This window comes from Scyliorhinus torazame, chromosome 2 (assembly GCF_047496885.1).
Source record: "Scyliorhinus torazame isolate Kashiwa2021f chromosome 2, sScyTor2.1, whole genome shotgun sequence".
In the NCBI taxonomy this organism is placed as follows: Eukaryota; Metazoa; Chordata; class Chondrichthyes; order Carcharhiniformes; family Scyliorhinidae; genus Scyliorhinus; species Scyliorhinus torazame.
The window spans coordinates 321,095,542-321,117,456 of record NC_092708.1 but is presented as its reverse complement, the minus strand read 5'-3'; the positions used below and the strand labels follow the sequence as shown (position 1 = coordinate 321,117,456).

Here is a 21,915-nt window from a genome sequence, read left to right as displayed (position 1 = left end):
TTTACAATAATCTCACCATGAGGCCAATACCTTAGGAACAGTAATTACAGAACACAATATAAAACACCTAAAACAATTAAAATACAAAGGGCCCGATTTTCCAGAAATCTCTCCGTAACGAGCAGGAACTGCCGCACAGGCCCAGCGAGGCCGGCAATGCTATTCAACATTGGTCCACTTAAACGATGCTTCTCACTGCAAATGAAGGTTCGCCAGGCCCCTGCTAACAAGGTCGAGCAGCACTTAGCCAACCCCAGTCAGCTTGCAATAATGGCACCCAAGAGACTGGCCCCAAGATTTGGGGGACGTACATCTGGGAAGCTCCTAGACTTAGTGGAGGCCAGGAAGGATGTTCGGTTCCTCAGAGGGCCCTGGAGGGTCAGCCATAGGGCAGCCAGTGTTGCCTGGGATGAGGTGGCAGCAGCTGTGAGCACCAGGTGGACTGCTCTTTCTCCCCCCCCCCCCCCCACCATTAACTCACTCCCCCTCCCCCCCCACCACTGCGAACCACAAATGTGGCAAATGATGCCCTCTGTCTCTCAAGAAAAGCTCTCCCACAAATTGCTGGGAGGGGGCCCAAACTGGCAGTAGTGTGCCGAACTCAAGAATCCTCACATCTTTCGAAGAGTGGGCCCTGGGAGATGACTGGGGTGGCAGAGAACAGAGCGGTCACCAAAACAGACTGGCGAACATCGCAGAGGTGAGCAACCACCAGGCCCCAGCCAAAGGACCCGTCAAACGCGAGTTATTGCCTTCCACTGACCACATGTTCATTCTCCCACAGGACCCCAGCCAATGGCACCGGCCCATCCCAGGTGGCCCCCTCTTCAACCTCCTATGAGAACACCTCAGAGCATGTCACCTGAATAGTCACTGCACAGCTGTCATCCCCACCCTTCACCAGTGCAAATACATGCAACCTGGTGAGAAACATTACTGGCCAGCAAATGAAGGTTCGTCTGGCCCCTGCTAACCCCATGTCTGCTTCACGTCTCGTTTCCCTTGCCCCAAAAACCTCTAATAATAATTTAATAATCTTTATTGTCACAAGTAGGTTTACATTAACACTGCAATGAAGTTACTGTGAAAAGCCCCTCGTCGCCACATTCCAGCGCCTGTTCGGGTACACGGAGGGAGAATTCAGAATATCCAAATTACCTAACAGCACGTCTTTCGGGACTTGTGGGTGGAAACCAGGGCACTCGGAAACAATCCCCGCAGACACGGGGAGAACGTGCAGACCCCGCACAGACAGTGACCCAAGCCGGGAATCAAACCTGGGACCCTGAGCAACAGTGCTAACCACTAGGTTGTTTTATCGCAGTAAAGGAACACCATAAATCCCAAGTTGTTTAAGCATGCCGGGATCACCCAAGCTGACCATTCCAAATTGATACAATTCTTTGGCGATTTCAATTTCCAGACTTACAGAACATTATAACAGCCACCATAATATCTTGTTCAAAATATTTTAAAAAACACAATGAAGTGATGCAGAACAAATCCATTGACAGAAAACTAACTGGAGGTGATTTACAAAAAAAAAAACGACCAGTCCTGGAGTATTCTGTACCTGCTGAATTGTTGGTGCGTAAGAACCAAACCCTCTAATCTGATGGGAAATTTCACATCACAACTTCCAACCATGTTCTGGATTTTAAAATCAAGAAACTTTGCTGGAAATCCAAGTTTCTGAACAACACGTGCATATTTCCTAGCTGCTAATCGAGACTGTTCCTCACTGTTGGGGAAAAAAAATAAATAAATAAAATCGATGTTAATTAAAATCCTGTACATGCATCACGAGTAACCTTTCCAAACTGATTATATTCTTAATGATTTCAAAATAGAAACAGGATATCATACCTCTTCGCTCCAGTGCAAACCATCTTGCCTGAACTGAAGATTAGTGCTGTGGTTCTGGGTTCTCTTATTCGCATTATCACTGCAGCAAACCTCTAAAGCACAAGCCAGAACAAGCTTAGGTCAAAGTTATAAAAGTCTGCTTCTCCAACAGCAATATCTTGTAAAGTGAATGGCGAGGGCTGCAGAAACTTCAATCAAAACCCATGAAAAGCAAACAAAATATTGTAGGTTGTAGGATGTAGGATGTTGAGCTTCTAGAAAAAATTTAAAGCTACAGGTAAGAAATTCCAAACATTTTGGAAAGGGGCCCTGAAACAAATAGAAGGTATATTCTGCCTTTTTAAAAAGCAACTGGGAAGTTAGAAGAGCCTTTGTGACCCTCTTAATTGATAACAAGGAACACCCCTCCCCGCCACACCCATTTTGGTTCAACATCATCGTGGTGCATTGCAAAACTATATACTCCTCTACTGGCACCAAATCAGTGCACCAATTTCTTTCTCCTGTATTTTCAAATTCCTTCACTAAGGCAACACTTGCCATTTCACAGCTCACCCAAGTTATTATTTGAGAGAGTTTTTATTGCTAGTGCGGCCAGACTGTGGAAGGCATCAGTTCAATCGTAGCCTCAAATAATGTCTATATTTTCGAATTTACAAGAACGCCGATTGGATTGGGAACTCTGGTGGATATTTTCCTTTCCTAGCTTCTGGAAGTGGGGGAGTTCCTGCAGTAACCCCAAGGAGGAATGGGTTTAGGGCAGCATGGTAGCACAAGTGGATAGCACTGTGGCTTCACAGCGCCAGGGTCCCAGGTTCAATTCCCCGCTGGGTCACTGTCTGCGCAGAGTCTGCACGGGTTTCTTCCGGGTGCTCCGGTTTTCTCCCACAGTCCAAAGATGTGCAGGTTAGGTAGATTGGCCATGATAAATTGCCTTTAGTGACCAAAAAGGTTAGGAAGGGTTATTGGGTTACGGGGATAAGGTGGAAGTGAGGGCTTAAGTGGCTTGGTGCAGACTCGATGGGCCGAATGGCCTCCTTCTGCTCTGTATGTTCAGTGTTATGTAAATTGGGGACATGATCTGGGATCTTTCTTCTCCGTATGCTCTGCAGAGCCTTCACAAGTTGAGTTGGTGATCTTCTGGAAGCTCCAGTAAAAATAAATCACAGAAATTATGCCCATTCACACGGTCAGATTTTCTCTATTACAATGTTAGTGTTGTTCCTCCCACAGTCTAAACATGTGCAGTTAGGTGGGGATAGGGTAGGGGAGTGGCCCTTTCAGACAGTTGGTGCAGACTTGATGGGACTCCTGCACTGTAGGGATTCTATGGTTCTATATGGAAATTTCTCATGGAATCTAACTAATTATACTCTGCATAGTGGAGACATAGCAGTGCCATTGCTAGAATAGAGTGCAATTCCATGGACAGTTTCATTCTAAATATGTAGACATAGTAATTTGAACAGGTAATAATGTCTGCCCTCTCTGGTCTCAATTATCCTTTGCCTTCCTAACCACACTGGACTCCATGTGCAATATCATGGGAGATTAACCAGGATGTTTAAATAGAAATAGAGTCAGAAATTGTTACCTAATATAATTTTGTGGCAGTAATAGGTTATTTAAAATACATACAGGCAGTGTGTGTGCCAAAGGTGAAATTCAGGGGTCGTAAAAGAATCATTGATTCTAACCATTTATTGGTTTTCACAGATGGCTAATGGAATATTTTTTACAGAAGGGATTCCCTGGGATGAAGATAATGAGCGATTGTGTTTAGTCCTAGCTAAACATGTCATGGCACATCTCAGTGAGATACAGATGATGTGATAAGGGAGGCGGTGTCCCAGTGGTATTGCGACTGGACTAGTAATTCAGAGACCCAGGATAATGCTCTGGGATCCTGGGTTCAAAACTCACCCTGGCAGATGGTGAAATTTAAAAAAAAATTTTTTAAGTGGAATTAAGTCAAATGATGACCATGAAACCACTGCCAATTGTCATAAAAACCCAGCTGGTTCACCAAGTCCTTCAGGGAAAGAAATCTGCTGCCCTTACCCAGTCTAGCCGACATGTGACTCCATACCCACACAGCAATGCGGTTCATGCTCAGCTGAAATGGTCTAGCAAGCTATTCAGTTCAAGGGTAATTTAGGGATGGGCAACAAATGATGGCCCAGCCAGTGACACCCACATCTGGAGAACAAATATAAAAATCAAATAATGGGAGGAGCCAAGTCTGTCATCAGTTTGCAATAGGTTTGGAGTCTGACAAGACAGAGGATTTTCAGGTTGTTCCTGAAAGGGTCTCTCTCAAAAGGTCTGCACAAAGACAGCCAGTAACCCTGATTGTGAACTTTAGGAGTGGATTTTGAACTGGTTGCCTGTTGGAAAACATCTAGTGGCATGTGTTGATTGTTAAGCTATTTCTTTGGAAGCTACTTCTTTGGTTAATTCTGTACTTAAATTAAAGTTCGCTTTAACATAAAAGATATCTATTGGTCAGTCACCACTCCTGGGGTGAAGCATTCTTTCCTTAGTTTTAAAAATGGAGTTTCTTATCTGAACAAAAGTTGGGGTTTGGTCCAGTATCCTAATAAACCTCAATTCATGTGTGATATTAAGCAAAGTAAATTTGAGAAAACAAAGGGATTTATATTGGTAAACATTAGAAAGAAGATAGTTAATTTAACGTTTCTGTGCTTCCAAGGTAAAGCTGTAGTTAGATTCACATTGCACAAAGGTGTTTGTACATGTGGAGGTTGGTGGAGTTCCAACTTTGTTTCTATTATGCTTAGAGAGGGCTGTCATATGAAGAATAAACAAACCAGCAGTGGTCTCTCAACAACTGGGACCTTTTAAAAAGGTAGAGAAGCTTTTAAAAAATTTAATTAATTTGATTGCAGTTGAAGATAACTAGTGAGAAAAGGCAGCACTCTCAACTCTGCTAGAAGCAGTTTTATAAAGCTAGATGGGATCTTTCCCTCAGACTTGCTAGAAAAAAAGCCAAACTATTGGTAATCGTTAAGAAAACAAATTCCGGAAATCTTAAGTCCGGCTAGTTAAGGAAACTAGAGAATTGAAGAGAAGTTTCCAAGAAAGTTAATGAAACAGAAGAAAACTGGGAAGGTGAACAGAGCAATTCTGTGCAGAAAAATTACTGCAATTTGTGAAACATTTGAAATAATTGCAGAAATTGGTGGCTGGGCCTGTTTGTGTAACAGCCTTTAAGACAAAATAAATCCTTCTTAAAGCTGGAGCAGAAGTTTGTTTAAAAGTGTCATTTGGAAAACGTGGCACTAAGGGAAAGCATTGATTTTAAAGCATGTTTTAGGAATATAGAGTTTGGAACTTCTCATGTGGCAATAATTTGGGGGATTAAGGAGAAATCCACAGACACTAACTTGGGTTTAGAGCAGAGTATGTATTTGACCATCTGTCAGCTTAAAGGGATTTTGTGGTAATGAGACCATTGTAGCTTCAAACACAATGTAATTATTGTTGATCTTAAAATCTGCATGTATTTGTTAAGTTAAGAGGAGTGGTGGAAAGGAGTATTTTTTCATACTACAAATTGTTTAACTTGTTAAAATTAGCTGTCCTGTGACACATTCCTCCACCACATTTTATAAAATAAGTTCCAAAAAAGTAATGGTCTTTAGAGGCAGGGTTCCATTACATCAACTGGGAGTCTGGTATCCCTTGTACGATACCCATTGCTTCAATGGTCCTAAATTCCTATCAATGGCATACAAGATGGTCATAGGAAAGGGAGCAGTTGTGTCCTAGCAGAGAAGCCTCTGCAACCTTCCATATCTCTAATGACCCAGCCGAGACCACTAACATGCACACCTAGCTGCTTTTAGTAATCTTCTTCGGTCCATTGAGGGAAACATTTACTTTAATACAATAGATTTGCATATATTAATTGATATCTGGAATCAGAGAGTTATTATTTGGATGAAAATGCAGTACATGTAATAAATTGTTGTGGAAAACTTATTGTAGTCAGTTCAATTGACCAGAAAAATAAACCTGTTACATGAAATTTCTCAGAGTAAAAACGTGTGCAAGATTGAAGCTGGTGATGGAAAAATCAACTCACTTTATAATACAATGGAAGCGTATCTCGTATAAAATAATTACCTGACTTCCGGTTGCGGCTATGCGGAGCCAAGTCGCACGTTCGGCAGCTCCCGCTAAAACCGGACTTTTGGGCTCTCTTTAGGGCCCATAACGGCGCTTGTTCGACGTTTCCCGGTGTGGGAAGGGGACAGCAACATTCCCCTGATAGTGTATGGAGTGGACCAGGAGTGGGGCGATTAAAAAGTGGCATTGGAGCATAGAAAAGTGCGAGGGAGGAGGACCAAGATGGCGGCGGGCGGAGACCAGGCAGCGTGGAGGCAGTGGGCGCAAGAGCAGCAGGAGCTTCTCCAACACTGTTTTAAGGAACTGAAAGCAGAGCTGCTGGAGCCGATGAAGGCTTCAATCGATAAGCTGCTGGAGACCCAGACGGCCCAAGGGGCGGCGATCCGGGAGGTCCGGCAGAAGGTCTCGGAGAACGAGGACGAGATCCTCGGCCTGGCGGTGAAGGTGGAGGCGCACGAGGCGCTTCACAAGAAATGGCAGGCGAGGTTCGAGGAGATGGAGAACCGGTCGAGGTGGAAAAACCTGCGGATCCTGGGTCTCCCGGAGGGGCTGGAGGGATCGGACGTGGGGGCCTACATGGTCACCATGATGAACTCGCTGATGGGAGCGGGGGCCTTTCAGGGGCCCGTGGAGCTGCTGGGGGCCCACCGAGTGTTGGCAAGGAGGCCCAAGCCTAGCGAGCCGCCGCGGGCGGTGCTGATGCAGTTCCACCGGTTTGCTGATCGAGAGTGTGTGGCAAGGTGAGCCAAGGAGCAGCAGGTGGCAGAACACGGAGGTCCGGATCTACCAGGAGAAGAGGGCCGGTTATAACCGGGCGAAGGCAGTGCTGCACAGGAAGGGGGTGAAGTTCGGTATGCTGCAGCCAGCACGTCTGTGGGTCACCTATAAGGATCGACAACATTATTTTGAGTCTCCGGAGGAGGCGTGGGCCTTTGTTCAGGCCGAAAAACTGGACTCAGACTAAGGGTTGGGGATGAGGGGTCGCAGTGGAGGGATGGTGGGTGGAGGGATGGTTGGGTTGTGTTTCGAGTGGGGGGGGTTCATTGGGCATTGTTTTGATTAGGTCCACCAGGTGGGCTCGTGGGGGGGGGGGGGGGGGGGGGGGGAGGGGGGCATGGATAGGTAAACTGCTTGGGGGGTTGATGGGGCACTGCAGTTGCGGTGGGGGTGGGGGGGAGAAAAGAGAAGAGGCCGGAGTTGGAGATAGTGGGACCGGGCCTGGAAAGGGAGTTGCACCTGGGGAGGCGGGGCCAGGCGAGTGGAAAGTGCGGGCTTTTTCCCGCGTTTAGGGCTGAAGGGGCGGGGCCGGAGCTGGGAAGCGCGGGCTTTTTCTCCCGCACTGGGAGTGGAATGGATGAGATCCTGTAGGTGGACAAGGGGGGGTGGGGGAAATCGATGGAGCGGCGGGAGGGGCCGGGGTCAGCAGGAGTCAGCTGACTTATGGGAGTGCAATGGGGGGAGCAATGCAGCTAGGGGGGGTCCTAGCTTTGGGGGGGGGGGGGGGGGGGAGAAAAGAGACCGGGTTGCTGCTGGAATGGCCAAGGGGGAGCTGGAGTTGGGAAGGAGGTGGTCGGGGCAGGGGCCTGCCACTGTGGGGAACGGGTCGTGCGGGGGGGGGGGGGTGCGAGCACATGGCTGGCCTAGGAAGGGCTATGGCTAGTCGGCAGGGGAGGGGGGTGAGTAGCCCCCTGATCCAGCTGATAACCTGGAATGTAAGGGGACTGAATGGGCCGGTCAAGCGGGCCCGGGTGTTCGCGCACCTGAAGGGGCTGAAGGCAGATGTGGCCATGCTTCAGGAGACGCACCTGAGGGTGGCGGATCAGGTAAGGTTGAGAAAGGGGTGGGTAGGGCAGGTGTTTCATTCGGGTTTGGATGCAAAACAATCGTGGGGATGGTGATCTTGGTGGGGAAGAGTGTCGTTCGAGGCGTCGAGCATTGTGGCAGACAATGGCGGTAGGTATGTGATGGTAAGTGGCAAGCTGCAGGGGGAGCGGGTGGTGTTGATCAATGTATATGCCCCGAATTGGGACGATGCGGGGTTCATGCGGCGTAAGCTGGGCTGGATTCTGGACCTGGAGACAGGGGGCCTGATAATGGGGGGAGATTTCAACACGGTGCTGGACCCGGCATTGGATCGCTCTAGGTCTAGGACGGGCAGGAGGCCGGCGGCGGCCAAGGTGGTTCATGGACCAGATGGGAGGGGTGGATCCATGGAGCTTTGCGAGGCCAGGGAATTTTCATTCTTCTCCCATGCCCACAAGGCAGACTCCTGGATTGACTTTTTTGTCATGAGCAGGGCACTGATTCAGAGGGTGGAGGATACGGAGTACTTAGCGATAGCCATTTCTGATCATGCTCTGCACTGGGTGGACCTAGAGTTGGGGGAGGAGAGGGACCAGCGCCCGCTGTGGCGCCTAGAGGTGGGGTTGCTGGCGGACGAGGAGGTGAGCGGGCGGGTCCGGAAGTGTATAGAGAGGTACCTGGAGGCTAATGACAATGGGGAGGTGCAAGTCGGGGTGGTCTGGGAGGCGCTGAAGGCAGTGGTCAGAGGAGAGCTGATCTCCATTTGAGCACACAAGGAGAGGGGGAGAGGAGAGAGAGGGAGAGAGGTTGGTGGGGGAGATGGTGAGGGTGGATAGGAGGTACACCGAGGCCCCGGAGGAGGGATTGCTTAGGGAACGGCGTAGCTTCCAGGCTGAGTTCAATTTGTTGACCACCAGGAAGGCGGAGGCACAGTGGAGGAAGGCGCAGGGGGCGGTATATGAATACGGAGAAAAGGCGAGCCGGGTGCTGGCGCACCAGCTTCAGAAGCGAGAGGCAGCGAGGGAGATCGGAGGAGATAGGGATGGAGGAGGGAATCAATGGGGTCTTCAGGGACTTCGACGAGGAACTGAACCGGTCTAAGCCCCCACTGGAAGAGGGAGGGATGGGTCGCTTCCTGGACCGGCTGAGGTTTCTGAGGGTGGAGGAAGGGCAGGTGGTGGGGTTGGGGGCACCGGCTGGGTTGGAGGAGTTGGTCAAAGGGATAGGGAACATGCAGGCGGGAAAGGCACCGGGGCTGGATGGGTTCCCGGTTGAATTTTATAAGAAGTATGCGGACCTGCTGGGCCCACTGTTGGTAAGGACCTTCAACGAGGAAGGAAGGGAGGGGCTCTGCCCCGACGATGTCTAGAGCGCTGATTTCCCTGATTCTGAAGCGGACAAGGATCGCCTACAGTGTGGGCCATATAGGCCGATCTCACTCTAAATGTAGACGCAAAGCTGCTGACAAAGGTTTTGGCCATGAGGATAGAGGACTGTGTGCCGCAGGTCATACACGAGGATCAGACGTGGTTCGTGAAAGGGAGGCAGTTGAATACTATTGTACGGGGAGGCTCTTAAATGTTATAATGATGTCGGTGATGGAAGGGGAGGCGGAAATAATGGCGGCGATGGATGCGTAGAAGGCCTTTGATAGGTGGAATGGGGTACCTGCTGGGAGGTGTTGGAAAGGTTCGGGTTCGGGGAGGGGTTCGTCAGGTGGGTGAGGCTGCTGTATGAGGCCCCGGTGGAGAGTGTGGCCACGAACAGAAGGAGGTCAGAGTATTTCCGGCTACACCAGGGGACGAGGCAGGGGTGTCCCCTGTCCCCCTTGCTCTTTGCACTGGCGATTGAACCCCTGGCCATGGTGTGGAGGAGTCGAGGAACTGGAGGGAGCTGGTGCAGGGTGGGGAGGAGCATCGGGTGTCGCTCGATGCGGATGATTGCTGCTGCATGTGGTGGACCCGGTGGGGGGAATGCCGGAGGTGATGAGGATCCTCAGAGTTGAGATTTCTCCGCGTACAAGCTTAATATGGGGAAGAGCGAGTTATTCGTAGTGCACCCGGGGGACCAGGAGAGGGGGATCGGTGAGCTCCCGCTACAAAGGACGGAGAGGAGTTTCAGGTACCTGGGGGTCCAGGTGTCTAGGAGCTGGGGGGCCCTACATAAACATAACTTCACGAGGCTGGTGGAGCAAATGGAGGAGGAGTTTAAGAGGTGGGACGTGCTGCCACTCTCCCTGGCGGGTAGGGTGCAGTCAGTTAAAATGACGGTGCTCCTGAGGTTTTTGTTCCTGTTCCAATGCCTCCCCATCCTGATCCCTAGGGCCTTCTTCAGGCGGGTTAACAGGAGCGTTATGGGGTTTGTGTGGGCGCAGAAGACCCATAGGGTGAGAAGGGTGTTCCTGGAGCAGTGCAGGGATATGGGGGGGGGGGGGTTGGCGCTGCCTAACCTCTGTGGGTATTATTGGGCCGCCAACGTGGCGATGGTGCGAAAGTGGGTGATGGAGGGGGATGAGGCAGCATGGAAGAGGCTTGAGATGGCGTCCTGTGTGGGCACGAGCCTGGAGGCACTGGTGACAGCGCCGCTGCCGCTTCCTCCAAAGAGGTATACCACGAGCCCGTTGGTGGCAGCTACCCTCAAATTTGGGGGCAATGGAGACGTCACAGGAGGGGAGGTGGGGGCCTCGGTGTGGTCCCCGATTCGGGGGGACCACCGGTTTGTCCCGGGAAGGATGGACGGAGGGTTTCTGAGCTGGCACAGGGTAGGTATTAGAAGGATGGGGGAACCTGTTTGTGGACGGGAAGTTCGCGAGCCTGGGTGAGCTGGAGGAGAAGTTTGGGCTCCCCCCGGCGAACACCTTCAGATATATGCAGGCAAGGGCGTTTGTTCGGCGGCAGGTGGTGGAGTTCCCACGGCTGCTGCGACGTGGGGTCCAGGACAGGGTGCTGTCGGGGGTGTGGGTTGGAGAGGGAAGGATCTCAGCAACGTATCAGGTGATGCAGGAGGAGGAGGAGGCCTCGGTGGAGGAGCTAAAGGGTAAGTGGGAGGAGGAGTTGGGTGAGGAGATTGACGAGGGGATGTGGGCGGATGCCCTGGGGAGGGTGAACTCTTCCTCCTCTTGCGCGAGGCTCAGCCTCATACAATTTAAGGTGCTGCATAGGGCTCACATGACCGGGGCAAGGATAAGCTGGTTCTTTGGGGGTGAGGACAGGTGTGTTAGGTTCTCAGGGAGCCCAGCAAATCACACCCACATGTTCTGGGCCTGCCCAGTGCTGGAGGACTTTTGGAAGGGTGTAGTGAGGAGTGTCGAGGGTGGTAGGTACCAGGGTCAGGCCAGGCTGGGGGCTCGCAATATTTGGGATGTCAGAGGAGCCGGGATTGCAGGAGGTGAAAGAGGCCGGTATTCTGGCCTTTGCCCTGGCGAAGGTATCCTGGTAGCCCGGCGAAGGATTCTTCTTCAGTGGAAGGATGCAAGGCCCCCAAGCGTGGAATCCTGGATCAGCGATATGGCGGGGTTTATTAAATTGGAGAGGGTGAAATTTGCCTTAAGGGGATCGGTGCAAGGGTTCTTCAGGCAGTGGCAACCGTTCCTAGACTTCCTGGCAGAACGTTAGAAGATGGTCAGCAGCGGCAGCAACCTGGGGGGGGGGGGGGGGGCTGGTTCATTTTTCTTGAGTGGGTGTGTATATTGGCCTGTGTGTTGATGAAGGCTGTTAATTTATTAATTATGTATATGGGGGGGGGGGGGGGCTGTTCTTTTCTTTCTGTATTTTGTTGTTGATATTGTGAAAATTTGAATACAAATAATTTAAAAAAAAATAATAATTACCTTTGGATTATATTCTGCATTTCTTGCACATAGAGCTATTCTCTTCAGGTCCAATTTGCAGGCCAAATTAACAGTCGAAACAATATTTCTGTGAAAAAATTGCAAGCAAAAGTCAAATCCTCTATTTAATTAAGCATGCACCAACACTTGTGTTCTTAACTATATAGAATACACTAAGTTGGAAGGCTACTGTTTTTAGTGTATTTATACACATGAAAACCAGGACACAACAGTTTCATGTGACCAAATTGGTAACTTTCAAATGCAAGTTTCAAATTAGCTCAGCAATAATGCGCTTTTGAGCAAGGCTTAGAAATTCTGGTACTGTATGGCCACCAAAGTCTCCAATATGGTGAGCATGCGTAAAATAATAAGCTTATGGTACCTGGAGGACCCATTTCTAATTTTTGAATCTTCCGGTGCTTCACTTATGTGTTGAACTCGCACAGCACAAAATGTTGCAGGAGGGCCAAGCACTTCCCTGAATGTTGAGCATTGTGAATGTTAAGAGAACTGGAATTGCATTTGCAACCTCTTGGAAGTACTGGAAAAGAGAGGGACCCAGTGTTTGCAAGTATTGGGGTCGTGTTGGTGTCCATTAGTATTGGAGGGGAGATCAGTAGGCGTGGAAACAGTGGGGATGGGGAGGCAGGGGTAAGAGAAGCAACACACTGTCTTGAGGTATGGTTGCTGGAAGAGGAGCTGGTCCCATAATATGGATTGAGGGGAAAGATGTCACCTCCCCTTAGTTTTCTAATAATTAGAAAGGAGCGAGCGCGCGGCCCCCCCCCCCCCCCCCCCCCCCCCCCGCTCCCCTCCTCCCCACAGTGAAAAGTGGCAAGCGATTATGTTGCATTGTGGGGCAGGCAAGGAAAATGTGGCCTCAAACCAACTATATTTGGGACAATCACCTTCACTTTTCCGACCCCATCCCCTCCCTAAACCAACCCAAGTTCACAACAGTCAGCTGGTAACTTGCATTAAGAAATGTTAAAATATTTTGCTTTTGAGTGGACGTCTCAACCAAATACGAAGGTGCCGCTGCCGCAATCTTTTGGAACGAACTGCACCAGGAAATACAGTTTTTATAGACCTCAGATAATGACTTTGTGGCAGGTAGCATCACAGCTTCACAACAAGCCAGAAGACTGGAATCACAATTAAGCACAAAGGCAGCCATTTGACCCATGTTAATCCAACCATTGCATGATCCTGTTAAAGACCATTAGTGTTGAAAAGAGAAATCCAAACACCCAATAATTAACTGACAGACTACAGACTTACACTGCAAGCTTCCATGTTTTTATACAAAAACAATATTAATATAGAAAAATTAAGCAAAACAAATGCTACATCTGAAATATGGCACAGTGGTTAACACCGCTGCCTCACATACCAGGGTCCCAGGTTCAATTCCAGCCTTGGGTGACTGTGCGGGGTTTGCACGTTCTCCCCTTGTCTGCATGGATTTCCTCTATGTGATCTGGTTTCTTCCCATGATCCAAAGATGTGCAAGTGAGATGGGGGTTACAGGGATAGCGTGGGTGATTGGGCCTAGGCAGGCAAGAGTCGATGTGCCGACTTGATGGGCTGAATGGTCACCGCCATGCCAACACACCTGGTAGGTCTCTCTCTCTCGGCGTGAGGTGCTCCAGAGAGTGAATGACTCCACCTCGTGCGCGAGGTTGGGCCTGCTACAGCTGAAGGTGGTATACAGAGCACACCTCACGAGGGCGAGGACAAGCCGGCTCTTTGAGGGGGTAGAAGGTGTGTGTGAACATTGCGGGTGGGGTGGGGGCACAAATCACGTTCATATGTTTTAGTCCTGTCCAAAGCTGGAGGATTACTGGAAGGAGGTTTTTAGGGTAATCTCCAAGGTGGTGCACGTGAAACTTGACCCGGTCCCTCGGGAGGCTATATTCAGGGTATCGGATCAGCTGGGGTTGGAAGCGGGTGCGGAGGCAGATGTTGTAGCCTTTGCCTCGTTGATCAGCCAAAGGCAGATCCTGTTGGGGTGGAGATCAATCTCTCCACCCTGAGGCCTGGCGTGATGCAGGCACCTACTGGAATTCTTCACTCTGGAGAAGGTTAAGTTTGAACAAGGGAAGGATGCAGGGGTTCTACAATTTATGGGCATTATTCAGTACGCACTTTCAAGAATTGGATGACATCAAACATTAGGGGGGGGGGGGTTGTTGGGGTCTGTTTATGTTGACTATGGGTGATTCCCGATTCCTTTTTTTATTTGATGTTTATGCTGACATGTACCAGCCTCCCCGAACAGGTGCTGGAATGTGGCGACTAGGGGCTTTTCACCAACTTCATTTGAGGCCTACTTGTGACAAAAAGCGATTTATTTAATTTCATTTTTCACATGTGGGCTGTTGTTTGGGGGTTGGTGGGAGGATGGGATTGTTGTTTAACCGTTTGTTTGTTGCTGGGTGTAAATTTTGAAGAGAATGTGAAAAATAAAAATAAAAATTTTAAAAACAAAGATGCGCTTTGATTATTTTTACCTCTTTCCACCCCTCGTGTGTGTATATTATATGGGTGTGGGAAGAATTAGTTAATAGTTGACCAAAATAGTTCATTTCGTTCTGGTCATAAATAAACAGTAATGGTGTTTTAATATGAATTATTGGCAGCCAAAGGCCGAAACCGGCAGTTACTTTTCTAAGACTTATTGATTAATTTACTTACGACTTAGGGACAATGGGGCTGGAATTGGCCACACACTAGCCCATGGGGTCGGAACATCAGGCCCTCTCCACAATATCTCAATTTTGTTTCTCCACATTTGATCATCAAATATTTCCCCTGTACAGTTGCCCACGTACTCCTCAATCACTTTCCTGATCGTCTCACAAAAAGTTTGGTCTCCCCAGCAACCCCACATCTCTTCTTCACCCCGACCTCTGTGTTCACCCTTCTCCAGGACCATGTCCACCCAATGCGGTGCCTGATCCGTGATCACCCCCCACCCATCCACCATCATTACTCTGGGTCCTGCCCACTAGGCCTGGCCAGTCCCTCTGTTGCCATTGAATTCCTCCCTCCCTCTCCTCCCATCCACAAAAAATAAATCAATCAAGAGGCAAGTTCAAGCATGACAGACTGGCAGAGCAGGATCATAACAAAATAATGTTACAGAAAATGCTGACAAAGAAAAAAAAAAAAAAGGTTGTTCCAGGAAATACACACAATTCAAAGTTTAATGCATTATATAAAGCGGTATAATCTTTGAACGGAGATAACCATGGCAAAAAACATGTCCCGCACTTACTGTAACTGAGGGCATATTCCAGAACTTTCTACTGGAGTCATTGGTGTTACTGGAGTCATTGGTGTCATTGGTAAAATTGAAGGCGATTCATTGTTAATTGGGGTGGAAATGGTGTCATTTGCTGACTGGTACGACACCTGGGTAGCATTTTCAGGTCCAGGAACACCGTTGTTACTCTGTGACTGTGACAACAGTTGGCCCTGCTCTACCTTTGGTTCTTTATAGTCTTCTGCATCATTATCCTCTTGGTCATCACTGAGAAAACTAAGATCTGCTGAAGTAAGCTCTGTAGTGGGTTCTGGAGTTTGATGATGAAGTTGAGGAGTGTAACAAGAGTCCTCAATTATCAAGTCTGAGTCATACGGAATCATAGGATTGGAGATGTGGGAATCATTTGTTGGGAGATCATCCTGAAAAATAAAGGTAATTTAAAATCATAGTTCTTTCCAAATAATTTTTTTTAAAGTTCATACATGAGCACATGCTCTCCATAACACTTGAAGCCTCATGTCAAGAACATTGGAACATTTTTAAAAATTCATCCCTATCCACCAACCACAAAATAATCCCCTGATGATTGAGCTGGTTCTGAACAAGATGACTGATTAGGGGTATCCCAGGTTGGATTCCCCAGTTTGCAGTGATTAGGTGTATCCTAGATTTTGAAGTAGCTGGGATGGTGGTAGGTGTACTATGATTTTTTTTTTTTTTTTTTTTACTTAAAAGGAGCAATTTAGCATGGCTAATCCACCTACCCTGCACATCTTTGGGTTGTGGGGGTGAAACCCATGCAGACAGGGGGAGAATGTGCAAACTCCACATGGACAGTGGCCCAGGGCTGGTATCGAACCCGGGTCCTCAGCGCCAAGATGCAGCAGTGCTAACCACTGTGCCATCGTGCAGCCCCACTATGATTTTTTTTCCCACAACACCCAAGATTCAGGAGAAGGATAAATTCACAATGGTTCTGACTCAACACGGTTTTGTATTTTCTGCAGTTAAAAAAAATAAAAAAATCTAGTTTGCAGATAGACACTGGATTTAAGTACCAAAGGCAACCAACTTCCCAACAAGGAATCAACGCTGTTCTGACAAAAGATTATTGATCCAAAAGATTAACTGTTTCTTTGTCCAGTTTCTGCCAGACTTGCAGAACATTTCTTAGCTTTGATTTCAAAATTCCAGCATCTGAATTACTTTGCTCTTGTACTAATGAATGCATCAGCATCCTGGAGTTGCAGGAAGGTAGCAGAGAAAAAATATGCCTATTCAGCATTATTTTAAATCTGTAAAGATACGGTTGAGAATAAACAAGACCACTATTTCACACTATAGATACCAATAACCAGCTATGAGATTAAAGACTATTTTGGTTATTGTTAAGTGGAGAGAACAACATTGGTATTACTCTTCTGTAGTGCGAGGGGACTTCACCACTATCTGCAATGAGATTGAAAACCTTGATTTAACATGTTGACTGAAGGATTATACTTCAAGAAATCAGCACTAAACAAAGTATCACCTTGGATTATATGCTTAAATCCTGAAGTGATGCTTGTACCCATAACTTTGAGACTTCAGCTGGGCAGACCTCCACACAAAAGAAAATATGGAAAAATTAAGTCTATAATTCAATAGAAACTGAAGGCTTTGTACAAGAAAAAGACCAAATCTGTAACTGCATAGCAAGTTGAACCACATTTTACATGTATTACGCGAGGCAGATTTGGTCCACGGAAGAAAGATAGCTTCCTAAATGCAAGAATTGCCTTTGCCTGTGTAAGTGGAACGAGAGCTGCTTGTTTATGTAGTGGTGTTAAATGGGAAGTAGTGTGTTAAGTTAAGAAACTGCTTGTAATCTGTTGGTGTTAGAGTTGAAGTTTAAATACGGTTTTATTTTAATAAAGTTTGTTTATTAAATGGCCAAGCCTTATTTCCTTATGGTATAACTCCTGGACTGAATCACTCTTTCCATATAGTCTTAAAACTTAAAAGTTATGGTCTTGGTCTAGTCTTTTAGCCACTTGAGAGCTGACCATGCATCTATAAAAATGGTGGTAAGAATATCTACTTCCAAAGAGTGAAATAGAAAACAAGAAATGTTCTTGTTTAAAAAGATGAAATTCAAATCCAAGGGCAGAAAGTCAAGAATAGAGGCAGGCAGGATCTGAAATGATGCTTGATAATTTGAGGCCTGGCAGGGATACCCACCCCCAAGGTGGACTGCTACCACCCCCCCCCCCCAAAGGTGGACTGCTACCCCCCCCCCTCCCCCCAAAGGTGGACAGCTACAAGGCTCAATAAAAATGATTAAAGGAGGCCAACTCGGGTTTTCCACAGTCAGCCTCCTATTTCCCATTGTGATGGGGGGTGGGGTGCTGTTTAGTAGCCTGGAAGGAGGCATCCAACAGCAGGCTGGGATGCTTGCATTGCATGAAGGCCTTTGGCCCTCCCTGTCAGTGCGCAGGTGCAGCCAAAGGCTGCCCGTACAAAGGATACCCACCATGTACACTCCCCCTCCCATTTTCCCAATGAATGGTTCTAAAAGTTGGTGAGTTGAATGAAGCACCCTCCGTTACTTACCAGTTACCTGCTGCTCTGCTTAAGCTGGAATGTTACAAGCCCCTGCAATTGGAAAGTGAACCTCATGTGAAAAATCCCAGCTCAGGTGATTGCCCCACCACGGGTAGTTTGGTGTCCTCCCATTTGCCACCCCCAAAAAGATGAATGTTTGGCCCCAACTTGAATATTGACTGCAGCAGTTCAAGAAGGCAGTGCACCATCATTTTCAAGGGCAATTAGGAAATGGGCAACAACAGTTGGTGTTGCCAGCAGTAACACGCACATCCCATTAAACAAATGTAGGATGCACTTGTGACTGTGAAAGGGCAGGGTTCAATGAACACAACAACAGCATTTGGATGCAGGATCGAGATCTATCAAAGAATCCATAATTGTGCCCAGATACCTGCAGCATGTGGCACTCAATAGGTCAAGTGGTATTATCAGGTGTGCGCAATAGTTCCAAAATGTTGGTATGAGATACCAGTTTCAAAGTAGATACAGCATTCCAAAAGATAGTCAGCTTCAAAATGCCAGATTTCCTGAATCAGGTAGGTGCGAAGAAAAAATTAAATTCTCACAAGATGCATTTTCATAGAATTTACAATGCAGAAGGAGGCCCAGAGTCTGCATCGGCCCATGGAAAGAGCACCCCACTTAAGCCCACAGCTTCACCCTATTCCCGGAACCGGAGGGTAATTTAGCATGGCCAATCCACCTAACCTGCACATCTCTGGACTGTGGGAGGAAACCCATGCAGACACGGGGAGAACGTGTAGACTTGGACCCAAGTCGGGAATTGAACCTGGGACCCTGGAGCTGTGAAGCAACTGTGCCACTCACCGTGCTGCCCACTTGTCCAATAAAAACAGCACAATGAAGCAAGTGTTTAAACTGTGGAAAAATGGTGCAGGGTGGATAAAAGCAAACTGAAGCATCAAATACAAAGGACCAAAGTTTTAAAAGAATACATCAGTGACTTATAACTCAAAGCAGGAGTAACTTCTTCATATGAAAGAGGTGTGGCTGTGGAATTCACCTTGAAGGTTTGTGATGGAAGCGGAACGTCAATATTGGAGATTAGCTCAGAGGTGGATGAATAATGACTGGAAGCGATGTAAGAACAGTGCAAACGTGATTAAAACGATTACTTATAACAGAGAAAACACTATTGCCATGTTGCAAATTCTATTTCAGTGGACAAAAAAGGCCTTCCTTGTAAGTTTGTAATATTAAAAAATGGGCTTGACGGATGAGAGTAATCAGTGTTACTAATCATTCACTGGAGTCTTTCAATACAATTGCAGGTAAATCTCTAAAGAGGTCAGTGGGGATGAAGTCTTCACAAGTTCCAGTACTGGATGATGTTTCGGTTTGAAATATATTGAATTTTAGGGACACGCTGAAGAGGGCCCAAACACTCCTTCGAAGCGAACGTGATTTGCGGTATTTATACTTTTAAATTTAGTCACTGCTCATGGTGTGGTCTAAATCATAGAGCAAATGCAGAGTGGGTGACCGCTTTGCAGAAAACTCAGTCCACAACTATGATCAACTTTGCAAGTCATTTTCATTTTCACCTTGCCACTCACTACTGATCGCAGTTCCTCCTGTGGTGCCCAATGAAACTCGAATGACACCACATCCTCTTCACTCAGCACACTACAGCCTTTTGGACTCCATGCGTGAAATCATTTTAAAGCCTAATCTTTGCCTCCATTTTGTTTCATGTCTTCTTTTTGCTGGTTTGTTTCTTTATTGCTGCAGCCAGCCACTCAAGCCTCACCTAAACATTTGATTTTATTTGTTTCTTCACTACCCGTTACATTTTCATCTTTCCTCTGTTCTGATGAAGGATCATCGACCCAAAATGGTCATCCTGTCTCTCTGCACAAATGTTGTTTGGCCTATTGAACATTTCCTTTTTTAAAAAAACATAAGTTTAGAGTACCCATTTTTTCCAATTCAGGGGCAATTTCGTGTGGCCAGTGCACCTACCCTGCACATTGGGTTGTGGGGCGAAACCCACGCAAACAGGGAGAATGTGCAAACTCCACACTGACAGTGACCCAGAGCCGGGATCTAACCTGGTACCTTGCTGTGCTAACCACTGCACAACCATGTTGCCCCCTATTGAACATTCCAGCAGGTTTTTTTTCCTCTTCCTTACGCCCCCCCCCCCCACCCCCCGCCATCCCCCAGTGTAGACCTGGCATGTCAAACATATGTTAGAGAAAGCAATTAACCAGAAAAAAAGGGAAATTCAGCATTCCAACATTCCAGGAGCTTGGAATATTAATTATTATGTATTAAGTGGTGATCACAAAGGCCATAGAATTATTTTCATATACTCTTGTTACATTGCTACCTTCCAAATTGTATATACAACTGCAGTTACTATCTTAGTAGAAATACATGGACCCAATTTACTTTGGTCCGTGCTGATATACCTGAAGTATGTGCCGTTAAAAGTGTATATAGCAAGGGCACGGGGAAATAAATCCTACTTCACACACAAGGTATTTAATCCCTTCGCTAACCCAACAAATACAAATAAAAATATATTGTAATCCCTTCTTGCTCTTAATAAAGTGCAACTATACTAGACAATATTTAACTACTAACTGGCCTTGAAAAACTTTACTGGGAATAGCTTCACTAACGTGATACAATTTTGAAAGTTTTCTTCAACGTAACAAAACAAAAAGATACTCAAGTCGCTCTCTCACTGCCGTTCTTATTACTGAAGGAGACATTACACTTACATTTTCAATGGACTGGTCAAAATAACTTTCCAAGGATGCTTCCATAATGATGTTTAAATAAGTTGCCAATATCTCAGAGCAATAAGTGTAAAAAGCACAGTTTCCGCTTTAGGTTGCTTCTCTGCACTCCCGAGAGTTGCTCATCCCAATCCTCACATGGTCTTTGGTTGCTTATTAGGCACGGGCACTGCAGTTTGTAGAAATTTATATCTCGTCCTTAAGGGTTAATCTTTACATCAAATCGATTTCCAGTAAATAAGCATCCATTAACTACAATGCAATCAAACGCGATTTCTTCCTTGACAGGCAACATTGGTAATTAACCATCGTTCTAACCAGATCTAGGCACCATTCCCTTTCTTTAAGTCTCGCAATGACATTCGATTCATGTCTCTTTTTAACCTTCGAAGTTTCATCTTTGCTTCCGATGTCTTTGGTGTGAGTGGGTCGAAATATACATTTTCCCGATGCCAAGGAGTGAGTACGTAATTGTGTGTACTGGTTTGGCCCAGTTCAGTCCAATGATGTGACGTGAGGAAAATTACCCTGTCCTTCTGGACAATTAATACAGATACTGAAAAATAACCCCAAAAGGACGGTCAAATTACCACTGTGTGCCTGCATTTAAATGACTATCACTTCAATGATAATTTTAAAGTTGACAATACCATTGTGTCGTGCGACTTCACAGCCACTCTGACATAAACTAACTAATCGAATGTGCGCAATGAGGGAGCCCCCTTAATTATACTCCACAATTGACCCATTCTTCGTGCAATGAATGGGTGATTAAAAATCAAGTGTGAGAGAAAATGCAGTCAAAAACCGAGCATCAGCTCCCTCTGGTAGAGCAATCGGCATTACAACCTCTGGGATGGCTAAAAAATGGGCTTTCATTCCAGGAATAAAATGGCAAGGATAATGTAATCCTTTTTTTAAAATGCGTGTTTATCAGATTTTTAAAATAAATATTTTAATTTTCCTTTTTTACATTTTCTTCAAAATTTACAACAACAGATAATCAACAATAACAACAAGGCAAAGGCAATCCCCCAGCCAACAATCCTCTTATCCCACCCACCCTCACACAGCTCCCAACATTTTGAATACAAAACACCAATTAAAAAGAATCATCAATAATTTATACATTCAAAACCCCCCCTCCCAGCTGCCCCCTAATGTTCAATGTCATCCAATTCATGAAAACGCACAATAAATAAAGTTGCGATGAGTTTTAGAACGCTTCCATCCTCCCCCTCAACTCAAAATTTACTTACTCGAGTGTTAAGAACTCAAGCCGACCCCCCCGCCCCCCCGCCCCCGCCACGCCGAGGCACAGGGTGGAGAAGCCAATCTCCACCCCAACCCCTTCGGGTGATTAGCGAGGCAAAGGCTAAGACATCTGCCTCCGCACCCACTTCCAACCCCGGCCAATCCGACATCCCGAATATGGCTTCTAGGGGACCCGGTTCGAGTCTCACGTGCACCACCTTTGAGATTACAGTAAAGACCTCCCTCCAATACCCCTCCAGTTTTGGACAGCACCGAAACATATGAATGTGGTTAGTGGCCCCCCCCCACCCCCCACATCGTTCACAAACATCCTCCACCCCTTCAAAAAGTCAGCTCATCCTCGCCCTTGTGAGGTGCGCCCT

At 46.9% G+C, this 21,915-nt stretch overlaps 1 protein-coding gene across 1 annotated transcript in view; it reads right to left on the bottom strand.

The window, feature by feature from the left end:
* Positions 1–20,571, bottom strand: part of LOC140400264 (TATA box-binding protein-like 2) — a 54,905-nt gene extending 34,334 nt beyond the window's left edge. The window contains exons 1-5 of the mRNA XM_072489695.1: positions 20,261–20,571; positions 14,934–15,343; positions 11,651–11,738; positions 1,867–1,958; positions 1,574–1,741 (exon numbers count right to left, since the gene is read on the bottom strand). Of these exons, the coding sequence (XP_072345796.1) occupies positions 1,574–1,741; positions 1,867–1,958; positions 11,651–11,738; positions 14,934–15,343; positions 20,261–20,305 (803 nt within the window). The 5' untranslated portion in view covers positions 20,306–20,571. The remainder of the gene's footprint in view (positions 1–1,573; positions 1,742–1,866; positions 1,959–11,650; positions 11,739–14,933; positions 15,344–20,260) is intronic.
* Positions 20,572–21,915: the final 1,344 nt, after the last annotated feature.